Raw genomic sequence first — 27,070 nt, 5'->3', positions numbered from 1 at the left:
AAAGTTGAAAAAGCAAGAAAAAGCAAGTTATCGATGGGATCTTATATGACAGTAGCAGAGGACACAATCACAGACCAAAACAATCCCACAACCTTTTGAATGTTTCCATCACTAGATGGACTAGAGGAGAATACTAGGGATTATCCCCAAGAGAATAGCATCCACAACTTGCATGGATCTCATTTTTCCAATCTCAGAACATTTATAGATGATTTATACACCAAACCAAATAACATTTGCTGTGTCTGTGAATCATATAAAATAAATTTTGAACACAATCAGTTGCTTTACCAGAAATTCTGCAGATTTTGTAGAGGCCAAAATTCTGGCATTCAGAAAACCAAAGTCAGAAAGTTCAAAATTATTTTCAAAACTTTTGCTCAGTTCTACACTGGGGCCAGACAAAAGCAAAATGAAGTAGGTTACTTCAGGCAGTGCCAAAATAGTGGTGGGAGAGTAGAGGAGAGGAGAGGAGAGGAGAGGAGAGGAGAGGGAAGAAGATGGAAACAGTGACTCTTGGCTTCCATGCTGAAGCTGAAGGATAGATAGATACTTCTCTCCCATCTCATGGCTATTTCATCCTTAGTATCGAACAACCTACTTGTTTGTACATGCAACTACTGCACACTGTTGTAATTACATCACTGGAAGCCCTGTGATAAATTAAGCAGCCTCCAGATCATACCTGATGAAAAAGAGAGCTTAAGTCTTTGTGGCTTTGTCTATTATGACAAAAATGGCCTTCCTGAAGCCTATATTTGCATTTCCAGATAAGCTCTCCTTTGCCTATAACATCATGTCCTATACCACTTCCAAAATTTGTATGCTGTGCTGTGGGAGGCAATCCAGGGAGTCTTATATATTTGAAATTCATTCATAAAATCCTCTTGAATCTGTGAGGCTGTTCTTCCAAGTGATGTAGTTCTCAGATTTGTAAGGGGTTAAACTAGGGAACAAACTAGGGACCAGGAAAAGATCTACAGGTATCCTTTATTTTCGGTTTTGCAACTCTGCAATTCCACAAGCTGACTAAAACAGTGGGAACAGAGCAATCTGGGGAAATATGTGTATGGTATTCTTCTCATGCCTTTTCCTGCCTTGAATTTACTGTTGCTCAAACTGTCACTTGAATGTGTTTCTCCCTCTGAGCCAAGATAATAATTATTTATAATCATGGAGGACAAGCTATGCTATTAGTAACCTTTAAATTGTTCATGTCTAAAACAGGGTATTAATGGTAATTATTTACTCATGCATTTTGCCTTTGTTTATGAATGTACTTAAAATGTACATATAGGATCTTTTCATGTCTTCATAAGTCTTAGAAATATAAATTAGCTTCAAGAACACAGAATGAAAAGCCTCAAATGCCAATAGGGCTGTTCGTTCCTAAAACGCAAACCAGATCTGATAAACAATATCTTGATCATATCCATCAGAATTTGCTTATAAAATTATATATCGCAGGAAGAAGGTCATAGCTATGACTTATTTTTCTCTTTAAAAATGATGATTCCTTCGTAAGTGATCATTGATTTTTTTATTTGCTGGACATTTTGTGAATGTTAAATTGCTAGAAATTATTTTTGCTTTCCCCCAGCTGAGTCAATTACAGTACATGCATTGCAATCACATAATCAGGGTTGTGAAACTTCTCTGTTATAAGCTATTTCCCCATTTCCTACCATGTGTCTTACTACCCAGAGAATTTAGATATGCACAAAGAAGAAAGAAAAAGTTTATATGTCTCTTGGGCTATGACAATCTATCTTAGCTATGATCTTGATGGAGTTTCAAAGAGCCATGAGGATGGGAGGTTTACAAAACTGTCCTAAAAGAAAACCATTATTTTAACAACAAATATGGCACTCTATTAATTAAATTATACATGGAAGAAATACATTAGCTAAGAAACAAGTCTCAAAAGTGAAATACTGTACTAGCATATTTCTATCTAAACCTAGCAGTCAGAAAGCAAAAAATTGGGGCCATGGCAGTGATTGTTTATTGGGACTGAATGGCCTCCTGGAATGATGACTTAGATACTGGTCCCCTACTTGCCTACTACGCCAGCATGTCATGGAAGCATACTGTATTGACGGCTACACGGATAGAACTCATTGATAATCTATATCAATTAATGATGCAACAGGAACATGATACAGAATCACGGCCATGAAACATAAATGCCTTCTATTATTACTCTTTGGAAGAAAGTTTAAAAATGCAGGCAATAAAAAGGAACACTTTGTGCAAACATACAGTAAGACGATGTAAGAAAGAAAAGGAATTAATTGAAGGAGGTGGAGTAAGATGGCAATTGGTTAATTCCAATTTGTATGTGCTTCCTGCCTTTGGCCATTAATTGCTGTTTATAAAAATGACAAGTTATACCATATTATGGATGTGCCCGTCAAGTAACAAAAAGCCACAGAAAACTTAAAAGTGTTGAAAAATTGTTGTCAAAATTTAATCTATGCCTATTTATAATTGTCTGCTTTAGACTTCTAGTTTATGTAATATACCACATTTGGTGCTGACTTCAAGTGCTTAAGAAGGACTTTATGCAGAAATTCAAGGACATGAAATACAAAATGGCAAAGGAATAAAATGCGAGGAGTTGGGGGGGGGTGTTAATGTGGAAAACTTCCAGGCAGCAGTTATTTTTAAGAACTATTGAACACGTTGGAAAGTATGATGGAACTGAAATAACATTTCAGACTACTGATTGCAATTCTGATGCATCTGATGCCTTGCAGGCATAACATAACGTTAGCTAAAAATGTTGTACTACACTTCTCTAATTTTTGATGGATTCTGTTGCACTGCTGAAAACTCCAGGCCTTAAAGATTATAGATATGGTCCACTTTTTGATGAACATGACTGTCTCAACTTCAGTTCTCTTTGTGAGGCAAAACATCTCCAGCTGATCCTCTTGCTAGTCACTCTGATATAGCTCTATAACCCCACCTTGAGTTTGCTTCTTTGGTGCACCTTGGAGCTTTCCATCTCTTCTTTGCATCCTCCCTTATTCAGTGCTGACTCTACTTTCCCCCTTTTTACTTTTTTCTTCTCTGTGATTTCCTTTCATTTAGTTTATGCTGCTTTTTCTGTTCATTCTTGGCTGTTTGGATTTAGAGTCAGGGTTCTGTAAAAGTCCTGTTTTTCATTACTTTTTGTGAGTGACAGCTCATGGGTCTCAGAAATAAGGTCCCCAGGCTTCATGATCCATGTCCATGTGATCCATGTCCATGTGTCCATGTGGGCACATTGAGCACATCTAGATTGTGTTTAGTGACCAAATGTGGGAAATCATTCCTTTCAATTCTATTGTTTAATTGTCAATATATTGTGGGCTTCCAGTTCCATTTGAGCTGCATCAACTGTCATGCTAGGCTATATTCTATCCAGCTCAAGGTAATTTTATTCCACATCTCTTACATTCTTTCAGCCTTCACCTCTAGAATATATTTGTGCTTCCATGTTTGTTCTTTCTTATAACACACTGGCAGTCACCTAACTCAAAAGTGTCACCCTCTATCAAGAGAACTCACTTTATGTGTGCATGCTCAGGGTTAATCATATATATTACGGAAGTGAAAATCATTCCATGCACAAACTCTTCTACGGGCTTGAACTGAAACATGCATGTTTTTTGAAGTCTTGCTCTAAGTGAATGAAATACAGCTATTTTGTTCCCAATGTGGACTGAAACACAGTTGTTCTGGCCAGAAGTGATTTTGGGAGGGTAGCTTTGACTTACATAGACTAAAATTTTAGTCACTATTGAAAACAGTGAAATATTTTTGAAAATATTGAAGTGTTGTTCTGCTCTTGCTTTTAGTAATTGGACATTTGCTTAACAGTAATTCAATAAATTAGCTGAGGGTATTTTAGATTTTATACATGCATACATATTTTAAAACTACTCAGTTTTATTTTTAATTGTCTTAAAATTGTAATAATAGGGTTAACCAATCAACTAACAAGGAAACAGGTGTTATTGATCACCCATGCCCATTTCCTTAGATGATGTGGGAACAGAATGTTACATAGCTTTCCCTCTGATACAATATGGTCCTTTTCATGGCTCTGTGGCTGCATTTTTAAGTTCTGAAGACCATCTGACCGAAGCATCATTGCATTTTCTATACACACTCACTCTGCTTCTGTTTCTGATGTATCACAAATGTATTTATTTATTTAAGAAGCAAACTTATGCGGGTGTCCATCTATCAGAAAGAATTCTGGGCAGCAAACAGAGGATAAACACACTAAAAACAAAAAGACCATTTCAAACATAAACAACATGGAGCCCCCGATAAAATTCACATTCATCAATCAGCTGCCCCATGCTAGCTCCATCAAATGAAGTGCCTCAGATATGGCTTGGCCTGTAACAAACTTCAACACCTGTTTCCAGCAATAAAATCTGGTATCTTAGAGTTTTCATATGCAAGATGATTTGTCTGTCTGGCTTTAAATCCAAGGAGCACTGCAGGCTTTGTAACACATGAGAAAAGCCTTTGTAATTTGGCCAGAGACCACAGCAGATATTTATAAAACCCTCAAACCAGATAGGGACAATGAACAAAACTGGTTGGGTCTACCATATTGCTATTTCTGAAAGAGATGTACTAGCTGGCTTTACATGGAAGAAGGTTCTAAAGGATATGCCCCAATATCTTCATTACCAATTGTGGGATTAAGAAAAAAAATAGTAACGAGGACAAAAGCATCAGAAATCTCAGGCAAGCACTCAGTAAGGGTTCGGCTCCAACCAAGTGACTCCAAAGCATTATCAGAGGCTACGTCTGCAAGCTGCTTGAGAAAGTGCTAAGTGGGCTAGGGAGGCTGATTTAAAGAAGCAGGTGATATTTTAAGGAAGCAAAGCCTTCAAAAGTATATCAAGGGGCAAAATGAATAGCCAGGGATAAATGCTATCACTCAAAACAGAATGTTGCTTGTAAAATGCAGCATATGCGTGAGACCGTAATTCTGCCTGCATGCCAGGAAGCTTGAGAAAAAGTTGAAAAGGGTTTCTTGTCAGATGATAAGGGAACATGATGCTGTTGAAAGTCTAAACAAATGTGACTGAGGCATGCTGTGTCACATCTGTGTCTCCTCAGACAACAGTCTAACAGAACCTAAGGAAAGGTGGTGTACCATCAAATTTGAATTGCATCTCTGGGCAATACAATCCCATCTCTCCCCCCCCCCCCTTTTCTTTCTGCTTTATTGAAGATGGATGGGTGCAGAGAGAAATACTTCTAAAAATAATTCCGACAAGGCTAAAAATACAGACTCCTACTAAATTATATCTGGGCTGCAAAAAACTGAATGAGCACAGGAGGGCAGAAGGACTTAGTGATTTCTGTATCTGTTGACGGCCACCTAGAGGTCACCTGGACTTTTGCTTTCTTGCAGGGCATTTCTTAGAATATATGTTTGCAAATAAAACCTGTGAGCTCACCACATACTCCTGTCCTGACTTCCCTGGCAAGTGTTAACTTGCTTTGCAGAAACATGAGCACAGCTGTTGTATAACACATCTAATCGGTATTCTTTACCAGCATAGCAATAGCTGATTCTGTATGGATTTCTAGGAAGTATCTTCCCAAAATTAAAATAATTGCATTGATCTCATCTACCAGTTACAACCCACTTGATCTTATACATAAGGTCAGGCTGCTTTCTTGTAACTCTTGTTTCTTTGGACGTGCCGAATTTTCATTAAGAATCCCTAAAGCTGATGAGTTTGAGGTTAGGGTAAAGGCAATGATAAATGTGGAGCAATGGGGCAATCTTGCCATGGTAGGTCTCTCCATCTGAAGATTCCTCATTGCAGGCATGTGATGCACCCAGTCCCAAGCTCCATATCACAGGACACTTCCCATCCTTAGGTGGACCTAAGTTAGGACTTACTGTTGACTTCAACATCATTAGGACAGAAACAGACTGACCTCTCACCCACCTTGTGCACTTGGCTGAGTTCAATGTATCCTACATTTCCATGTTATTTTTTACAAAATGTTTTCCATTCTCTGGAAAAGAGTCAGGAAAACAATGCCTCTTTTTCTTTTTTTCAGAGAAAAGGAACGGAGAAGATGCAGTGATCCAGGGGTGCAACTCCGCTTCACCACAGTCTAACAAAAGGTAACTTTACTCAGCTGAGGGTTATTTTCTGATACATGTCCTCCAAACACCTACAGATCAATCGTGCAGGGATCAGGGACTTGCTGAGCAAAATTCTCATTTCTTCTAATAAAATTATGCCAAATGGATCTTTTCCTTATTAAGTCCTCAGTTAATATACATTCAAACCTGCAAAAGATAGCAATGTGCTCATAATTTATCTTGTCCTAAACAAGTTGAAGATACAATAATTATGCCCTCTATATCAAATGCCCTAAATCATCAGATATTTAACACATTGATGAAGCTTTACAGTCTTACTAGATCATTCTAGTATCCTTGAATAACGTAATAGTAGAGATAAGCAGAAAGGGTTAAAAGCTTGGCACAACTGAGATATGACTTCAGTGATTTATTCCTTACATCACTTTTATTATAAACATGGATTATTAAGTACTGTCCTAACTATAAATTCTGATAATATATATATAAGATATTGTTGATTAAAAGGGGGAAAAGGCATATTGAGCTTTAGTTATAGGTATGGTACAAAGCAGGACAGGTTCACTGAATTGTTTGATTCCAGAGAGTTAGGAAAAAGCTATTTTTCCAGAATTCTTTGTATGTTGTCAGTCTCCCAACTAATCCTACAAACCTCTTATTTCCACATGCCAGAGAATCCAACAGAAACAGCAATTCAAAGTTTAGAAAGGCCAGACTGAGATTGGATGTGACTTCAGATACAGTACATAGCCTGGACTGCCTTCTGTTCAAGATACTCTTACCTTTTCTGCATTCAGCTGGGGGTGGACAAAATGGTTTCTAAGGTCCTTTCCACTTGTACCATTCTTTAGCAATTCAGTAAACTCTAGATTATACTAACTCTGTAGAACTGACGGAGGATACCACTTTGTGAAATCCTGCACCAGTACTGCTTTCTTAACACTATCTAGCTACTTGTTCATTTATAGTCTTCTGATGTTCAACTCAGGACACAGCATGTTGGATTCAGCACTTGTCCCCTGGCAGTTTCCTATATACTCCTTAATCATTAAGGAGTATAAAGAAAAGAGGTTTCCCCCCATCTACTGCCGTATAGGAATGAAACCCTACTTTTTTGCTCACTTGCTTGCTTTGAGCCTGTTTGCTGGAAAAAGTTTGAGATGAACATTGGAACTGGCAAGGCACTCCAAATGGGAAAGACTAAATGTATGTATATACTTACATGGTTTCTCAGTTATCATGAGACATGCACATGCACATCTGGGAGGTAGCGGGTTGGGCAGCACTGTCTCCCCCAAGGGAGTTTCTAAACTGTCCATCCCAACCCTATTCCATGCTCCCTACAGCTCCTGGGAAGATCTGGTTTGGTAATGCTGCATCAAGCCATTTTTCCAGAGAAATCTTTCTCTACCCTGGTTTACTTGGAAGGAGACAAGTGGAAATACATTTTTTTCCATCAGAAACATGACTAAAGAGGAAGAATATGTGCTTAAGCTTTCCTCAGAAACAACATGATTGGTTCAAGTTTTTATTGTGTATACCCAGGTGCTAGAAGGAGGTTGAAAAGGCAGACAAGAAAGAGAAGGAGGAGTTGATCTCAGCTACTGTTCCTTTAGTTGGGATCTCCTCTCACAAAAAGTCACCCAACTCAAACCACAGACCCATAATAAAATCAGAATTCTAAACCATGTCTAGCTTTCATGAGTGCCTAGCTTCGTGTATACTTAACCCAAGTTTGTGTATCCAACCCAGATCTCAGTAAATTGGGGCTTCTTTTCTTACCTGGCATTAAACCAGCCATGGAGAAGACCTTAACACTAACCCTTGAGTAGCAAGTGGGAAAAAAAAAAAAAAAACTCCCATGAAAAGGAAATTGCCAGCCCCTTCTCTCACGCTGGGATGAAACTGGATGGTTGACTCAACGGTCCCTTGACCTTTTGCCTCTGTTTATCTGGATGGTAATATACTCACCGTCTGTTCTCAATGTTACAATTGCAATCAGTTATGGTTGGGTTTTCTTCTTGGACTCCTGAGATATTTTGTATGGACAGCAATTCTGCTTAAGCTTTAATTATTATAATGTTTGCTTGAATTAGCATGTAATTCACTTCTATAACTAGTTTCCACATTGCTTTCTTTAGGGGAAGTTTCCTGTTAGCTTTACTTATCAACCTCTGAACTCTACTCAGTTCAAACATATTGAGCTCCTTTCTTCATATGTCTTATCAGACCCTCCCTTGCTCAGATAAGACATATTGGTCACCACTTTGAATCTGGCGATTGCCTAGCCCCAAACAGGTATTCACACATCCCTAGAGCTGGCCGTGTCATCCAGGACCCTGATGGGATAAGATTTGGGCTTCCAAGGAAACCCATGCCTTTGCATCTGTGCATGTGAAGGACTTTCTTCCCCCAAAGAGGGCTTCTCAAATCTGAAAGCATTGAGTGATGTTGGTGGGGATGGCCATGTTAAACCAGAATGCTTGATTTTGTTTGTTTCATAGAATCATAGAATCATAGGGTTGGAAGGGACTTTGGAGATCTTCTAGTCCAACCCCCTGCCCAAGGCAGGAATCCTCATGCCATCTTGGACAAATGGTTGCCCCATCTTTTCATGAAAACCTCCAGCAATGGAGCACCCACAACTCTGGGAGGCAAGCTGTTCCACTGCTTATGTTTGAAAATAAACTATGTTAGTTTTCTTCCACAGACAGAACAGCACTAATGTCAGACATGCACATCTGTCAGATCCTTTCTCAGGCTCAAACTCTCTGACGATGAAAAATCATGCCCTACTTGGCTTTCTTTTTCCAAGCTGTCATTTAGCAGGGCAGTGACACATGGACTTTATGTCGCAGAAGCTGACTTCAGTGCAAACTAATGGATTCCCAGTCTTGAACAACTGGCTCTCCAAACCCTTTACAAAGGTTACAAGGCATTGCACTAAAAGGAGGGTGAATCTAATTCTTGTGTACATTTTATGACTGGTGAGTGATAAATAAGTAACACTGGGATCACTTGAGAAATTTCTGCTGCACATGGTAGTGTTGGGATGCCCAGGACACACTGTGCCATCACAGCAACTTTCCCCAGAGTTCTCTCCTTCTTATAAGTGAAGTTCACAGGAGAGAGATTGGGTGAGGAAATGGGGGCAAGCCCCAACCTACCCACTCTGCATAAATGGTATGGCAAAACTCCTGGAAACGTCTCCACATGGGGATCTCACTCATGATTTAGAACCCCAAAGAGATGAAGCCCAAAGAGGGTCTGTGTGATCCTGCGTTCATAAGGGTTGAATATACAGTAAAACACGTCCAACTCTTAGAGGTTTAGCGTGGAGCCCATTATGAAGTCCACCCCAATGGAAAGAAACAAGGTCAGCTATGACAACTGAGACCCACATAATAAATTCAGAAGCCAAGGACATAAACAGAAAACCCTTATGCAGCTACTTTTCGGAGTCTCAGGTAGGAGCTAAATAGAAGCAAAAATCCATAAACATATGCATACCATACAGCATTCAAGCTCCAGGCAAAACAAAGGATATCATTTTATTGCTTGTTCCATTCTAAGAGTCAGGCTACAGGTTATCTAGTTGCATTTGACTTTTAATGCATTTAATATTTAATATTAGGTAGACATTACTTCGCTGGCATAGCACCTTTGGGAATGGACAGTTTGCAGTGGTGAGAGAGTTTAGGGAAAGCTGAACTCTTTCCCTGCCAATTGTTTACTCCTGTAAGTAACACCCATGCAATGGTCTGGATAGCTATCCAGCCTTCCATGGGTCTGGTGCCAGGAGAAGATTTGGGCAAAAATCTTAACAGGGGAGGCTTAACCCTTTTCTTCCTCAAGTATATTTCACATGAGTCATTAGTCTTACATCACAGGCAGGGGAAGTGCAACATCCCACTGGGGGAGCCCAGGAAGGATGGATAAACAGAAAGGTAGATCAATATAAAACATTTTTTCCAGGGTTCCATCTCTTATAAAGACAACGTTCTCTTCTCTCTCCATATCCACTATATGCAGGATTTTACTGGTAAAAATATAGGGATGATACGGTTAATATTCCTAACCAGGACAATTTGTAGTTATGCCTGTTATATCACAATTTACCTGGAGTTGTGCTGTACCTTTATCACCGTTCTGTTCCCAATGTCGGCATGTGTGGAATATGTGAAAGAATATCAGCTCTTCTGATGGTCTAAAACGCTATCACTCAAGATTATATCTGTTGTCCCAATTAACAACTTCAGAACTGCAGACAAGGCTATCATTGTACAAGAAAATAACAGCATTTACTCCATGTAAGCTGGAGGGGGAGGAAACAGAGTAAGAAAGGAAGGATCATTACCCTTCGCACATCTTTGCCAAATGTTTCACTGTAGCTTGTTCCCAATATTTCGAACTGGACATAGGGGTTGGCACCGTCTTCTCTGAATTCCATAATACCCGTCAGTCCACTGATATGGCCCTAAGGAAACAGTTTCATCTAGTTTAGTGGCAGAAAAAAAAATGGATTTTTTCCCCCAGGATTTTCTTTTTCAAACAATTTGCAAATATCTGTGTTTTAAATATTAAGAGTATGTGTTTAACAGTTTGCCTTTTGCCCTTGGGATCAATGAGATGAGCGTACAAGTAGTCCTCGACTTATGACCACAATTGGGACTGGAACTTCTGTTGCTAAGCAAGGCAGTTAAGTTATTACTTTTTTTGCCATGGTAATTAAGAGCATCTGTCTTCCCACATTGACTTTGCTTGTTGGAAGCTGTCTGGGAAGGTCGCAAATGGCGATCACATGACCCCAGGACACTGCAACTGTCGTAAATACATTCTGTTTGCCAAGCTCCTGAATGTTGATCATATGACCCAGGGATGCAGCAATGGTCATAAGTGTAAGGACCAGTTGTAAGTCATTTTTTTCAGCGGCACTGTAACTTCCAACAGTCACTAAACAAATGGTCCTAAGTCGAGACTACCTGTATTTGCTCAGGAAGCTTGCGTGCTTGGCACCTATTTCTTTGGAAAGCATATCCATTTGATTACCTTCTTAATAGTTTCCAACATGGATCGGCCTCCATTCCAAGGTTTGGTTGATTTTCTCATGCAGTTCAAGCTTGCCATGCTGTGCCACTTCCGGTCTTCCAGCTTCCGGTGGAAAGCATTGGCCAGCATGAGGACACTGTCATAGAGATAGAGGTTGGAGACCTGTGAATGGAGACAAAGCCAAAACAGTTTAAACTGAATTGCTGAAGGGTATATTTAGAGGTGTAGCGTGATGGACAACGTTGGTATAGAGCAAATGCATTGCAAAAATAAGCCTGCTTTCTAAGTAATTATTTATTGATTTCTTCTTTTATCAGAAGAATCTATAATGCACTCATCTGGGACAGGATCAGCAGTACAAAGCTTGAAAAACCTAGTTTTCTTTCCCAGTTCAAACTGACCTTCTGTGCAGATAGTGCTAGACCTGTTCTTTAACCAAAGTCTACTGTTCGTTTAAAACACTGCTTAATGTTTGTTTAAAAAAGAACTAATAGTCTTCTAGGAGAATGCTAAACCCAAGCAGATAAGAAGTCCATGTAATGCCTGACTCTACAGAACCAGCCTGGTGCTTTCCTAAACTGGCACTGGGCACACGGGCGAAAGTGGCCAATGAGAGCCGGGAAGAGTTGGAAAGTCACAACGACTCTATAACGTTGGGCTAAATGAGTGGGATTATTTCCAGACCGTCTGAAGCTTTCAACAATGTCATTGTATCTCCTTCTGGTATCAGTTTCCAGGGCCTTCCAAATTTTAAGTCCCCCCCCCCCCATAATTAAAGGTAGTAAATGTCCTCTTCACCATCAGAATGTCCTTTTCATCACATTCAGTTGTGAATTCAGAGCAAAAGGAATTTTGAAGTGGGCTACTTTCTCTGAATGACTATCTTGAATCATCCCCCCAAAACCTGTTAATTAAATTTGTATCTACCAACATATCTCTAAAGATCTCAAAGTGAAATCAAATTACTGCCTAGTTCATTCATTTCAGCAGCTATTCATATACAGCCTGATCTCAGAGCTCTGCTCTGGTGCAAGGATTATCAATATCACCATGCTACTGTGTTATTGTCACCACATTATCCTTAAATTAGAGAAAAGACCTCTGGAAGGCTCAACCCAGACTAGCAAGCAGGGAAGAAACATAGCAGAAATGTAATCCATGTGAGCTGTGCCTTGCAGCTCATTCTGTCTTAAATTCCTAAGGTTGTCTTCATGTGTCTTTCAAAGAAACCCATCTGCAAGGCCTGATGTTGGATTTGCTTGTCTTTTCATGCTGACCTGATATCTCCACAGGGGCTTGAGAAACAGCCTCAAATGTGTCATTGGGAAAAGAAAAATTGCACCCTGGAGTGAAACACTGCAATGTTGTCATGTGTCAAAGTATAAAATCAGCCTCAACAAAAATTAAGTATATATTATAATTTATCATAGATTTTACCTTAAAATAACCATAACACAAAGCATCACACAATCATGAAAGAGACAAGACCACAAAAACAGATTTCCCCTTTCTTTCATTTTACAAAAAGTGTTGGGGTTGAGTTCACCTCCTATCGGTTACAACATCCTGTATGTGATGTGGGTGTCTGTGTGTCCTTTCCCATACTAACTTGCCTATTGCAAAGGAAGTTCAAATGGGTTGTGCCCTTTTAAGAGTTGTTATTTTGAAAATGTTTCTAAGGTCAAATTCATATTCAGTTGGCTACATGGCCTCTGGGGGCCTCGTGTGGCGCAGAGCGGGAGGCGGCAGGATTGCAACCAAAACTCTCCCTGCGACCCGAGTTCAATCCCAGCGGAAGCAGGATTCTCTCTCGGGTGGCCGGCTCAGGCCGACTCAGCCTTCCATCCTCCCGAGGTCAGTAAAATGAGCACCCGGCTTGCTTGCTGGGGAAGGTGACGACTGGGGGAGGCAATGGCAAGCCACCCCGCTCTATAGTCTGCCAAGAAAGTGTCGCAAAAGCAGCGTCCCCCACAAAGGGTCAGACATGACTCGGTGCTGGCACAGGGGACCTTTCACCTTTCACCTCACACAGAGCTGAATAACTTTCTCACGGAAATGAAAGCAAATCTGCAAACTCCAACACAATCAGAAAGTGTGCATCCATTATTGCTTATCTTTGGCTGTCAAAAATCTGTTTATATTGGACAATTGTTTCTATTCTCCATTCTGAACATGGAGAGATCATTAATTTTGCTTCAGGATTTTATTATCATTATTGTTATTATTATTATTATCATTATTTCTATTAGACAATTAATTTGCATTTGGCAGACTCGCACGGATAGTCCTGCAAGATGTGAAGAAAAATAGAAATCACACTGAACTACAAGTGATATGAAGAAGAAGAAGAAGAGGAGGAGGAGGAGGAGGAGGAGGAGGAGGAAGAAGAAGAGGAGGAGGAGGAGGAGGAGGAAGAAGAAGAAGAAGAAGAAGAAGAAGAAGAAGAAGAAGAAGAAGAAGAAGAAGAAGAAGAAGAAGAAGAAGAAGAAGAAGAAGAAGAAGAAGAAGAAGAAGAAGAAGAGGAAGAAGAACTCACGGTCGCCTGATGCCTTAACCACTACACCAAACCGGCGTATGTATGTATGTATGTATGTATGTATGTATGTATGTATGTGTGTATACACACACACACACACATCTTTAAAAATTCCAATTTATAAGTAACCAAGGTGTAATATATACAAAAAGTACATTGAAACTCTCCCCGCGACCTGAGTTCGATCCCAGCGGAAGCTGGATTCTCTCTCGGGTGGCCGGCTCAGGTCGACTTAGCCTTCCACCCTTCCGAGGTCGGTAAAATGAACACCCAGCTTGCTTGCTGGGGAAGGTGATGACTGGGGAAGGCAATGGCAAGCCACCCTGCTCTATAGTCTGCCAAGAAAGTGTTGCGAAAGCAGCGTCCCCCCCAAAGGGTCAGACATGACTCGGTGCTGGCACAGGGGACCTTTCACCTTTTTTCACATGTGCTCTGTTTTCTCATTCAGTTTGCTTATTAATCTGTTATAAATTAATTACCAATGTACTGAGTCTTTTCAAGAAACTTTGTTTGGGAAACGAGTCTTCCTGGAGTTTTCAAACAAGACAAGATGGATATGCCTTTGCCAACAAATCAAAGTTTGAGGTTGCAACTTTCTGATTTACCACCTCCTTCCTTTCATCTGCTTTCTCACCAGCTTGTCATTCTTAACTGCCGGATGCTTCATTATTTAAAATCTAATTTATATCTTCTCTTTAGGACTGAATCAGATTCTCTCCCAGATGGCTTGAGCATATGTGTTTCCTTGTTTAGTGGGATCTCCCCTGATGTTACAGGGAGAAAATAGAAGTCCAGGAGTTCTAAAGAGTGGCAAGACAAGTTTTATGTATAATTTGGTAAGAAAGAATAAAGAAGACAGATGCTTTTAACTTTGCTGGTTTGCAAAGTGTAAGGCTATAATTAGGTGACACAACTTTGTGTTGTGTGAAGCTAAACAAAACAGATTACAAAACAAATCTGAAACAGAAATGAAAATAATGAAAACAAAATCTGTTGGGATTAGTTAATTCAGATTAATTTATATTTATCGAATCATCTCAAGAAAAGAATGAATGAATGAATGTAGATGTGAGAGCCTCATGTGGCGCAGAGTGGGAGGCGGCAGGATTGCAACCAAAACTCTCCCTGCGACCCGAGTTCGATCCCGGCGGAAGCTGGATTCTCTCTCGGGTGGCCGGCTCAGGCCGACTCAGCCTCCCGTCCTTCCGAGGTCGGGAAAATGAGCACCCGGCTTGCTTGCTGGGGAAGGTGACGACTGGGGGAGGCACTGGCAAGCCACCCTGCTCTATAGTCTGCCAAGCAAATGTCATGAAAGCGGCGTCCCCCCAAAGGATCAGATATGACTCGGTGCTTGCACAGGGGACCTTTCACCTTTCACCATATGTATATGTATAGGTATATGTACTGTATATGTACTGTATATATATGAGAGACAGTTTGGTCTAGTGGTTAAGGCAACAGGCTAGAAACCTGGAGACTGTCAGTTCTAGTCCTGCCTTGGGCACAAAGCCAGCTGGGTGACCTTGGGCCAGTCACTCTCTGTCAGCCCCAGGAAGGAGGCAATGGCAAACCACTTCTGAAAGACCTTGCCAAGAAAACTGCAGGGACTTCTCCATGCAGTCTCCAAGAATCAGACACTATTGAACGGATTTTTTTTTAAGTGTGTGTGTGCGTGTGTCCGCATCAACACGTATATTGTGTATATAATTCAACTATAAACTCATAGTTTCCAGCAATTGGATGGGCATGGAAGATCAACCAACCTGGATGGCAACAAGTTGGAAAAAAGCAAGGCATTATTATTACTGAATTGAAATTCTGTTTGTGTGTTTGTGTGTGTGTGTGTGTGTGTAATCTGTAGTTATCTCCTTCTTTGTGGTTGATTTACTGTTATAAAGCTTTTGCAAGTCACTTAGATTTGCTTGATTGAAGCAGCACAAAAACATTGTCCATACATAAAAACAAACCAAGAAACAAATAAATAAGTGGACAGTTCACACATTAATATTTATAATCATTTCCCCTGCAATATTACCGGGTTTTGCCTTTGATTCCCACTTAACAAATTCACATATACATGCCCTGTGACCACCTAAAGAAGTAGCCGCCACCATTTCATTCACCACACTACCCCTAACACCGAGCTGTATTTTTACTCCTTCTGTTTCCGCTGCCCTGACAGAAACCCCACCAATCTATCTCAGGTGTAAGGTCAACTTAATTTCCCCCAATTTCTTGCCACCTTCCTTTAGATTCAGGGAGATGCTTGGCCACCCCCCTTCTTGCTTAATGCCACATCCACCATTTCATACGGCTGTTTGGGCAAAAGAAAAAAATTAAACCCTCTCGCTGACGCCATCACGAAGATTAGATTGCATGTTTCCCCAACAAAAACCTCCCAGTGTCAGAGATAATATTTACAGCATTGCAGTTTTGTGCCAGGAGTGGTGCTTGTGTGAAGAGAGGACCGAAAAATCTTGTTCATACTCATTACTTGAAGCACCACCACAAATTAAGAATTTGCTGCTTATACCTGCTGGACGTGTAAGCACACGGCAATCAGGAATTCGTGCAAGTTGCTGCGTCACCCTGCAGGGGCTGCCCAGGTGGTCTCAAGCATGAGAAAAGAGGAAATTAAGGAATTATCTTTCCGGCAGCGTGCTTGAATTGTTGGAAAATGAACCCGGAAAAAAAACAAGGACAATGCTTCAACCTGGGGAGGTGGTTTCTCTTGCACCCCTGCTGCGTCTTCCTCTTCATGCTTTGGAAAGAAACTCTAATTTCATATAAATTGAGGCAATGCTTGCCTGTTTCCTTCCTTCCTTCCTCCCTTCCTCCCTTCCTCCCTTCCTTCCTCCCTTCCTTCCTTCCTCCCTTCCTTCCTCCCTTCCTTCCTCCCTCCCTTCCTCCCTCCCTTCCTCCCTTCCTTCCTTCCTTCCTTCCTTCCTTCCTTCCTTCCTTCCTTCCTCTTCTTTTCTTTTTAGTTTTTTTTTTGACACCTGGGAAAACTATACTACACACACATAACTGGCATTATTATTATTATTATTATTATTATTATTGTTGTTATTCATAGTCTGATGATTGAAGAGATGACAAATCTAAGCCAGGTTTGGGAAAAATGTCTCAGGCAATAACAGGGACAGGAACAACGCTACCAAGACTTGGTCCAGGTTCATGGAATGAATGGACAGAGAGGAATGTAGCTCCTCTCCGTACAACATATCTTGGATTGGGACCGGCGCCAGCACCAGCAGTGGCAGTGGGGTGGCTCTCCCCCATGCCCCAATAGCAGGTTGGGAAAGACCAGGAGGCTGGCCAAGGCAAGATTTGGGGGGGCTGAATTTGCGCCCAGAGCTTCCGTGTAAGAAACGTGCTGCTCCAGTGAAGAACGAGTTGCTTTGAGGTTGTGTTTGTTGGCCCATCTACCAGCTCAGCAGCCCATCTGATTAGTGTTTTCTTTCCTTGTAATTCTTGTCTAACAACTGTGTCAAGTCATGACATCTGGCCTCTCTTCAAATGAAATATCTGCATTGAAATTATGTTAACAAATTCAGCAAGAGGCTGTAAACTGAAGTCAGATGAGTTACTTCTGACTGTAGAGCATATGTGGGCACCCACTCCGATTTTATGACCCTCAAAGGACCCCCAGGAACTGTCAAAGTGTGACAGCAAAATGATAACTGTGATTTTACTTTTTGTTCTGATTCTTAGCCCCTGCTGAGCCACTCCAAACATTGCCACCCAGTTATAAATGTCAGTGTGATAGAAGGGAGAAACTCATAAATACATACAAAATAATCATGTTCCTCTTTCACAGGAAGCAGTTGTGGGCCCTAATAGATAATGATTGAATAATTGGTAATCCTATCAATTCCAGCTTTAAATCCTGTTTCTGAAATGAATGTGCTTGCAAAATGCATGCAATTGCCGAATGATTTAAAACACCATGATCACATACTACTCCAGGCAAGCTGATAGCCATATAAAATAATAGGTGTCTATTGTAATAACATAGGAGCAATATTTGGGGCATAATTAGCACCTGATTGCTGCATGGCAATCAGTAGAGGTTAAATGATCTGTGCAGATGGTTCGCCGTGGTGAGAAAATGGGTGTTTTTGAGGATAGAATATTTTGTTTCCCTGGATTACAATTCTGTGAAGTCTGCCGTAATGCCTGTTTCACGGCATATGGAGTGGTGGTAGGCAAACACTCACATTTACAATTCTCCTATGGAGTCCAATGGTTTTAGGCAATGTACTGATTTGGTCCTTTAATTACAGGTAGTCCTTGACTTACAACCATTCGTTTAACGGCAACCTGAAGTTACAACAGTCTCGGAATGGGTGCTATATGGCCTGTAAAGCACTTCTGAGCCTCACAAACATCGCACTACCACCCCCGTGGTCACATAATTGCATTTCAGGCTCTTGGCAACCAGTTCGCATTTACAACCAGCTGCAGCATCCCACAGTCACATGATCACATTTTGCGACTTTTGTGCCATTTTCCAGCAAAACGCCCATTGGGGAAGCTGGATTCACTTAACGGCCACCATAAACATGCTTGTTAAATCAGGTCCAGTCACGTGGGGACTCAAATTACAACTGTAGTGACTTACAATGGAAATTCTGGTCTCCAGTTGTGGTCATAAGTCAAGGACTACCTGTATCTACCTTAATCTGAGCTCACAGTCTCCCTTTCAGCCTCTCCCTTTACTAGTCCCATCCCTCATTTCCAAATTCTCCATTTCCCCTGGCATTGTATCTTCTCAGGCTCCTTGGTACAATGCATAACAGTCTTTCTTCTACATTTTGCTGCCTTCAAACTAAACCCAGACAGAAGCAACCCAAAAAATGTCTACCTGTCCTGCCCTTCTATGCTATCATGGCAGCTCAACCAGTCTGCAAAAGCTTCCCTATCATCAGGACTACAATATCCCTTTAGGAACTACTGGATACAAACACTTCACAACACCCAGTGAATTGGGCTTTAAAATAAGGGGAGAGATGGAGGGACAGAGCTGCACAATATTTAGAACAGAAAAACGAAGCAAAACAAAATTCAAATAGATTCAGCCCATGTCATATCCAAGCCATTTGTCAGATACATTTTTTACACATCTATTTTCTGCTACTTTGTCCACTCTCATTTTTAAGTCATGAGTGATAAGACTTCCATCACTTCTTTCAGAAGCTCTTCCACAGTTTAATGGATTACCTGTCAAGAATTTTCCCTGATCTCAGTTTTTATTTCCTTTTCTCCTCTGCACACAGTCACATCCCCCTAACAATCTCTCTCTGTCTGTGTTGTTCATATCCTTCAAGTAAGGAACATTTTTCAGCCATTCATAGGTGTGCATATAAACTCACACAGACAAAATCGACGTCCTTCTGAGATTACAAAGATTTCAATATAACACAGGTACAGATTCAGTCATAGCCAAATGTGTGTGTGTTTGTATGATTATATGTATGTAGGTGTATATACACAGTTGATAAAAAGCTCTCATTTTAATTTTTAATCTCAGACTTTGTCACATTTTTTCTCAGATGGTACTTCATCTGAAAAAGAGGGAGAAGAAAAAGAGTTGAGTCCAGATGAGACATTGGAATGACCTGATTCTGGAGAAGCCAGACCTCAATTCATGCGAGAATTGAGTTTCACAGCTGTTGATTCTGCCTGCATTGATTTTGACTCTGAGACAGAGATTTGGCTTCCTGGCATATGTGGGGGCTGCTGTTGCTACCCAGAGACCCACAGGGCAGAGATGTTAGGTTGCTTGGAAAAGCCCCATTTGGTAATAATGATGATTGCTCTTACATAGCCTATTTCCTGCAGCTATATCTGCAGAACCATGATTATGAGTGACAGTGCAGTTATACTGAGGTGGCTTCAACAGCTTCCTGTATTTGAGCCTCTCCTTGAGAATACTCTAATCTTGACATAGTGTCTGGGACAACCTCTCCTTAGTTTGTGCCTTGCTGCCAAGCCTTGTCTGAGTACTTTGAAATCCCATCTTCTGCTTGGACCTGAAAGTGTCTGACTGCTCTGTCTTCTGGACCTTAACCATTGGTCTAGAACTTATGTGCTCTGAACCCTGCAGTGAACCACTGACTATGCTTTTAGCCTAATTATTCTCCTAAGAGTGACTCTTGCAATACATGGACAGTTTCACTGTTTTGCAAACTCTCTCTAGCAGATCAGACTGTCATATTTCTGCTACATTTGACATCCATTGCTGTTCTTGTCTCACTGGCAGTCAGCACATAGCATTGTTCTCTGAAGAACCGTGAAGGGCACTTTCTCCCACGGATTCTCATGCCCCATTCCAACTTGGAAAGGATTTGTGTCATTTAACCAAAGATGGATTCTTTTCCAGCAGAAAATGGCAGGAAACCAGAGCACAAAGAAGTAAAATCTAATTGCCAAATGTATGTACACAAATCTGCTGCACACAGAGAGATGCTACATCACTGCAAAGGGCTTGTCCTTCTTCCAAAACAAATGGGATTTCCGGTCGATATGCATCAGGAACTTTCCAAGCTGCAACACTTTCCCAACACATTAACCATGGAAGTGGTTGACTCTGCTATGGGCCACCAATATTGTTCTTGCAGCAACTCCTTCAAATCTCAGCCTAATGGACTTTTGTGATGCAAAGGTGAGAAAGAGGACTAGCCTCAGCAAATAGCTGTGCTACCACTATTGTACTAACAGAAGTCACTTTTAGTTGTTTTGCTAGTGAAATGATGATCAAGGCCAAGGCTGATGGTTCTGGCCCATTTGAGATGCTTTAGCTGAAGAGACAGGATCTCTAGTTGTGCTACAGCAGCAAGATTGTACTGCTCATTAATTCTCACAGATAAGAACAAAGAAATGCTTTGATTTATGCAATCTGTTTGCACGGAGGATACCGAATGCGGTAGGTACCCTAGGGCAGCTCTGAAAAAGAAATATTGTTTGCATGGAAAAAATAAATCTTGGAGAAGATTAATCGGCATGTTGAAATATCATCTTTGGGTAAGCTTTTAAAGCAGTACTCCCAGTACAATACTTTACACTGAAAAAGACAAGCAGTTTTTGCCTGAATAGGACTGCCAAGTTGTAGCCTTCAGTTTGATGTTATGCCTGAATAGTGGCAGATCAGATCCACCCCATCCCTACCCTCTCTCAGGATAGTTTTCATGCTCCACTGGATCGGGAGGACCCAGTTTCAGCCATGGAATCCCACAGGTGTCTTTTGACCAGTCACTCTCAGTCCAACAACCTCACAGGGTTATTTGGGGGGTTAAAATTGGGGGTGAAGAATGCCAGCTGGATCTCCTAGAAGAAAACATGAGACACAAATCTATCCTCCGAGCAAGCAAATAAATAATATGTGCCAAAAGATCAGAGGTAAGCACCCTATAGCTTAGTCTACTAACAAGAGTAAAACACGATTCTTTTCATATTTAATTGGTTACAACTTTTGATAGCCTCTGGAGGCTGCTTGTGCTTGAGGCCTCAGACTGTACAACGGTCTCTTAGAAGTTATTCAGATGAAATTTGGAATTGTAACATGTTCTTGTAGCTGCCCATGAATGCTGGAGCTTCCTAAATTCAAAGTAAATACTTCGGGCTGTTAGGTGGAAATGGCTGAGTGGAATTATGGCTTAATAGGCATGTTGCTTGCTATGGTGAAGACAACTGTGATCACAGCAAGCCATGAATGTTAGTGAGGAAGAGAAGAAACAAACCATGATAGGAGCTTCCCTTATTCCCATGAGCTCAGATCACCAAATCAAACTCAGTTTTTGGACTAAGAGGCTGAACATTTTCTCAAACAATGACGTTTGGTGATATACCCTATTTTATGGAACTTTTCCTCCCTGAGGCTAGGCTGGTGCTCACTCTGATGACATTCATTCTGCTTCTGGTTAAAACATAAGTTTTCTCAAGAAAATAGCGGGGCTGTCATGTTTCTAATTTGTCAGTGATGGCTGGTGGTTTCATTGCTATATCTGTATGAGTTTTATGTCCATGTTGTTGCATATTTTACACCTTACGTTGTTAACTGCTTGGAATCTTACTTGATTATGGTAGTATGCAAAACAAGGAGATAAAAATAAAGCATGACAAAGATAAATACTAAAATGAGTCATACTCCGTAGAGCTCTTAAGACTCATACTTTGTTTTCTGATTTATTTTTCTCTTCTTCTGATAATGGCACCTTCAAATTTATAATTCCTTTCTTAAGGACCCTTGCCAGGATAGTACACTTTCCTAGAGTTTTTAAAGTTATTATTCTTTAACAGTATACTGTACATAGGACAAATCTGACAACACTGGTCACAGGAAATGCCTTTACAAGGTATTATTATCCATCTGCTATATTCAAAGTCCCATTTTAATTATTATTATTCTTTTTAATGTTTATATCTTTGAGCTGGAATATTTGGAGTAAGTGCGCGTTCCGTTGGTGTCTTGAAGATTCGGGCCTAAAGCAGTGTTGGAATGTTCCCATTCTTAAATTGCAGAGAACATAGTACTGTTCTAATATATTCTCTGTCTTTCCACAGTGCAGGCTCCAGCAGTTCATTTACATATCAGAAAACAAGCAGGCACTAGCATTCTTTCCCATTTTGGTCAAAGCTATTTAAGAAGATCTATCTAGAGTGCTTTTGGAACCAGCAAAATCCAACATACCACCAGCAAATGCATCTGCAACAAAGCATCTTTTCTTTTTCTTTTTCTTTTTTTTTTCAGCTGTCCAACCGTATCCGATTCTCGGAGACTGCCTGGACAAGTCCCTGCAGTTTTCTTGGCAAGGTTTTTCAGGAGTGGTTTGCCATTGCCGCTGTCATGAGCACTGATGGCGAGCAGGAGGGGGCCCCTATCCAGGGGGGAAAACGCATGCGTAGTTTAGAGACTTTGAGCTGTCATTCAAAGAAACCCAGAACAGACCCACCTTGACTTTTGGCGTTTATCTGTCTGGGTTTTTCCCACGCTTCTTCAGTTTGTTAGGATTTTCTGTCTAATGCAGCAGTAATAAACACTAGAGACCTGCTCCTCATCTCAGCGTGGTTCCTGGCTGTTAGGACAGTTATATTACTTGGAAGAGCACATACATTATGACAATATCTTTAACTATCCTAGATCCTTGGCAAGATTCTGATAGCCAGAAGTACCAGATCTAGTCAGAATTCTCTTGTAGACTGCACTGGAAAATAAAAAAAAACAACACCTCTTTCAGGAAGAAGGCAGTGGGAAACCCCCTCTGTATTTTATTGCTGCCAAGGAAAACAATCCTGTTAGTCCTCAGGAGCTAAGCTTATTTGAAGGAGTCCTTTAGAGGTGATCTGAAGTAGGCAATTGTCATGAGCACTGATGGTGAGCAGGAGGGGGCCCCTATCCAGGGGGGAAAACGCATGCGTAGTAGTGAGGAGTTGAGCGGCCATTCAAAGAGACACAGATCAGACCCGCCTTGACTTTTGGGGTTTATCTGTCTGGGTTTTCCCACGCTTCTTCAGTTTGTTAGGATTTTCTGTCTAATGTAGCACTAATAAAACACTAGAGACCTACTCCTCATCTCAGCGTGGTTCGTGGCTGTTAGGACAGCCTCCTTCCTAGGGCTGAGAGAGAGGGACTGGCCCAGGGTCACCCAGCCAACTTTGTGCCCAAGGCGGGACTAGAACTCCCGGTCTCCCAGTTTCTGGCCTGGTGCCTTCACCACTGCACCAGACTGGCTCTCAACAAAGCATCAAAGGAAGACAAATGACACTGCATTCACAGACGACATACACTGTTATGCATTCTCATTTGGTATTTTATACACACACACACACACGTGTGTGTGTGTGTGTATGTGTGTGTTTACCATCCAGAATCACATATGTGAGATGGGTGGCTATATAAGTTGAGCAAATAAATATATAAATAAATGGAGCAGAACTTGTGTTGTGGCAGTCTATTTGATGAAAGGATCAGACCCTCTGGAGGTCTCAGACCACCATCCTGTTGTTTCACCCAGTAGCTTAATTTTGTTGTCCATTGGACACAAGAGGGAGAGTGCCTAGGGCCCATGAAACTTTGGAGGGGTGTGTGTGCACTATGAAAATGTTTTAAGTTTAAAAGAAAATATGAAAAGTAGCAGCAAAACAAAAATGTGTATCTCCTAAAATTAAATACGTTCAAACTATTATTATTACTGTGTTATGCGTATACTTGTGAAGTTTGTTTTTGTGAGATCATGTGCTCTTGGACAAAGGCAAATTCCTTGTGACCCACTGAAGAATATAGATCCAGGGAATAATCCTAGTCTTCCAGATGACTGCTGTAGTGAGGGACTGTGAAGATAAATGACCGTAGGGCCTGCAAGGGCCTTAAGACGACTCCTTTAGGAGCCATTGTAACTCCCAAAAAATCAGACCCCCAAATCTTGGCAACACACAACTGCTCATTTCTAACACAATCCTTGGGCACCGTCTTAATTTAGGAGATGGCACCACATGGCTGAATGGTAACCACACAACCTCACAGATAGATTTTGAGGGTTCCATAAGACAAATTGATATACAGAACATTTTCCATGGATACTGAAATTCATATGTAGAAAATTCACATCAAAGGTGAGAAGTTACTGTGAGTTGCAAAAAGCCTGTTTTCAGGAATTGTTACTTTTACTTATATTGCTTCTTAATATATGACAAGTTTGCAGCCAATATACTTCTAAAACATTGGAAATAACTTAAAGTGTAAATCTTCCAAATTGACCAAGTGATAATTGACCAAGTCTTATTTGAACTTTAAAGGGAACTCTGACATTTTGACCTGAGAGTAAGTGCCCAGAAATCAAAGGGCTTAGAAGTTCCCAGCTTTCTTTAGAGTCACATCTGCCATCCCTGAATTCCGAACCAGGTTACATGAATACATTTTTGTATGTCAAAGTCTACCAAAACTGAGAACCAGTTTTCACTGTTCCCGATGAAGTTAGCTAAGTAGGAACTAAGTTTCAGAGTAAGCCGTGAAGAAAAAAGAATCTTATGTTCCCTTTCCATGATCAATATATTTGAGTGTATGAGATGAAGTGGTACCACTGGCAAAAGAAAAACACTTTTTTTTTTGCACAGAAGAACATCCCATGGAGATTCAAGTAGTGCAAATACAACTGGTTGATGATACATGCCCAATTTTTTGATAAATAGAGCACTCTGAGATTTAACGCTTCCTTCCTTCCTTCCTTCCTTCCTTCCTTCCTTCCTTCCTTCCTTCCTTCCTTCCTTCCTTCCTTCCTTCCTTTTTCCAATATTCCAGTGTAGCTAGCAAGACCATAAGTCACGCCACCTTCCTAAGAAAAAAAGGAGGGATGGGTCATCTTGGTCCTCAGATCTGCTACTGACCTGAAGCATTTGAAGGTAGCCTTCCTGCGGGTCACAGAGGAGAGACGATATCCTGTGGTTGTTCCTCAAGCATCTTTGATTGTTCTCACGCGTCACAGGAAAAATCTGGCGTATGACTGTCATCCTTCCAAGCGCACTGTGCACCAGTTCCAAGATTTCATTGTCACTGATTTCCTAATGGGAGAAAAATTCATTAGGAATGTACATCGCTCATGAATGTGTCCATGCCCATACACTGTTTGAAATCGGAATGACGGTTATATCTGCCATTTATAAACAGCTGTCAGTTCTATTATCTGGATGAAATAAGTTTAGAGATGCCTCCATGTTATTTCCATGATAACAAAAGAGGATAGTGGCACCCACCATGATATCTTTCTTTGCTTTGTTATTTTTGTGCATGTGTCTGGAGTACATGCATCGTACCAATAGATAAATGATGACACATGTGTCATACACAAACACTTTTCACATTAGGAGGTCTTGTCTACTCACAACATGGAGAGCTGGTCCATGGAATGGCAATCTGGGTCACCTCTGATCCAAAAAAAGGGAGGGAGGGAGGGAGGGAGGGAGGGAGGGAGGAAGGAAGGGACATCTGCAACTTTTCACAATACCTGCAGGTTGCTTATACCAAATCCTACTCAATTCAGGGTGACACTATTATTAAGGGCCTACAGCTGGTCCTTTGACAACAAGATTAAAATTAGCTTTTTAAAGAGTAACATAATGAATAAACTGTTTGGAGAAGGGAGAAGGAAGTCTGTGATAATCCATGGTGCCAATTTAAACATAAATCCACCCTATGGTTTAAATGTAAATACGCCAACTGGAAATGCAGCTGAAGCAGGTTCATACAAACTTTAGACAAGGTCAAGTGGGTCAGGTGATGTCTATGATTGTATCTAGAGAAATACATCTCACATGTTATATCCATAACGATCCTTTCCAAATATATCTATGCATCTGATGCTTGTACTTCTTGTCCCAAGAGAGGAGCACTGTGAGCACTAAATGAGCTCTGTTCATGGTGTTGCTTATGACCAGCATGTAAAGGGGAGCAGTGAACAGGAAGCAGTAGCCCAGATGAGTGATGTGTTCCTTCCTCCCTGCAGCCAATTCCCCTAAGTGGGGCAGAGGGGAAATGGGTCCCCCGGCTCTCCAGAACCGCCATGTCCAAGAGCCTCAAGGACCATGGCCCACAGGGAGGGATGGTGACCTGCACACATCTGCAGGCCCATCAGTTCTTTGCTGGTTCTTGACCTGATTTGCCTCTTTCCTGTTATATCAACCACTCTGAATACACACACACACACTTCTGTGTTAGTGTTTCTACCTGTTGCACACATGCATGGAACGGTGGCCACCATTTTTGCATCCCTTCCCAAGAATTGAATGGAGGCGGTCTGTACTGATCTTGCAGGAACTAAACACTGAGGTAGACTCCTCCTTGAATTATTTGATCGCACGATGCAGTGGACCTGAGAGATACCAAAGTTTTGACTCTTCCACGCACAGAATAATCCCTGTCCCCCCAAAAAATTACCTCCTTAATAAAATAACAAAAATACACCTCTACTCTATTCGCTTTTAGCACACACACACACACACACATGCTAATGCTATATGCAAATTGGATTTTTATGGAGGAGGATTTCTCAACGCAAACTGTTCCCGTCTCCCAGCTACTACGATTTAAACTGATTCAAGCTAAAGAAAGTGTTACCACTAATTCTGCTGCTCAGAATAAAGCAGAATGAAAGCCCATATATCCAGGCCTTTGCCATTTCCATGCTGAACAATGTCCATTTGCTTACCAAGTATATTGATAAGCAGAAAATAATTGGGGAGAGGAAAAAAAAATTAGATGGCTCTGGGCAGCTTGGCTGTCAACCTCCCAGGGGGATCTCAAGCGTTGAGGAGTTTAGAATAAGCCCATTGCTCCTTACAAGCCCCAACCT

At 41.0% G+C, this 27,070-nt stretch overlaps 1 protein-coding gene across 1 annotated transcript in view; it reads right to left on the bottom strand.

Moving 5' to 3' along the window:
• The window catches only part of GRID1 (glutamate ionotropic receptor delta type subunit 1), a 133,357-nt gene that overhangs the window by 89,598 nt on the left and 16,689 nt on the right, over positions 1-27,070 (bottom strand). The window contains exons 2-4 of the mRNA XM_063307747.1: positions 25,110-25,283; positions 11,189-11,350; positions 10,497-10,616 (exon numbers count right to left, since the gene is read on the bottom strand). Of these exons, the coding sequence (XP_063163817.1) occupies positions 10,497-10,616; positions 11,189-11,350; positions 25,110-25,232 (405 nt within the window). The 5' untranslated portion in view covers positions 25,233-25,283. The remainder of the gene's footprint in view (positions 1-10,496; positions 10,617-11,188; positions 11,351-25,109; positions 25,284-27,070) is intronic.

Source organism: Candoia aspera, chromosome 6 (genome assembly GCF_035149785.1).
Source record: "Candoia aspera isolate rCanAsp1 chromosome 6, rCanAsp1.hap2, whole genome shotgun sequence".
Classification (NCBI taxonomy): Eukaryota; Metazoa; Chordata; class Lepidosauria; order Squamata; family Boidae; genus Candoia; species Candoia aspera.
Note: the sequence above shows the minus strand (reverse complement) of the source record. Positions and strands in the feature narration are given on the sequence as shown.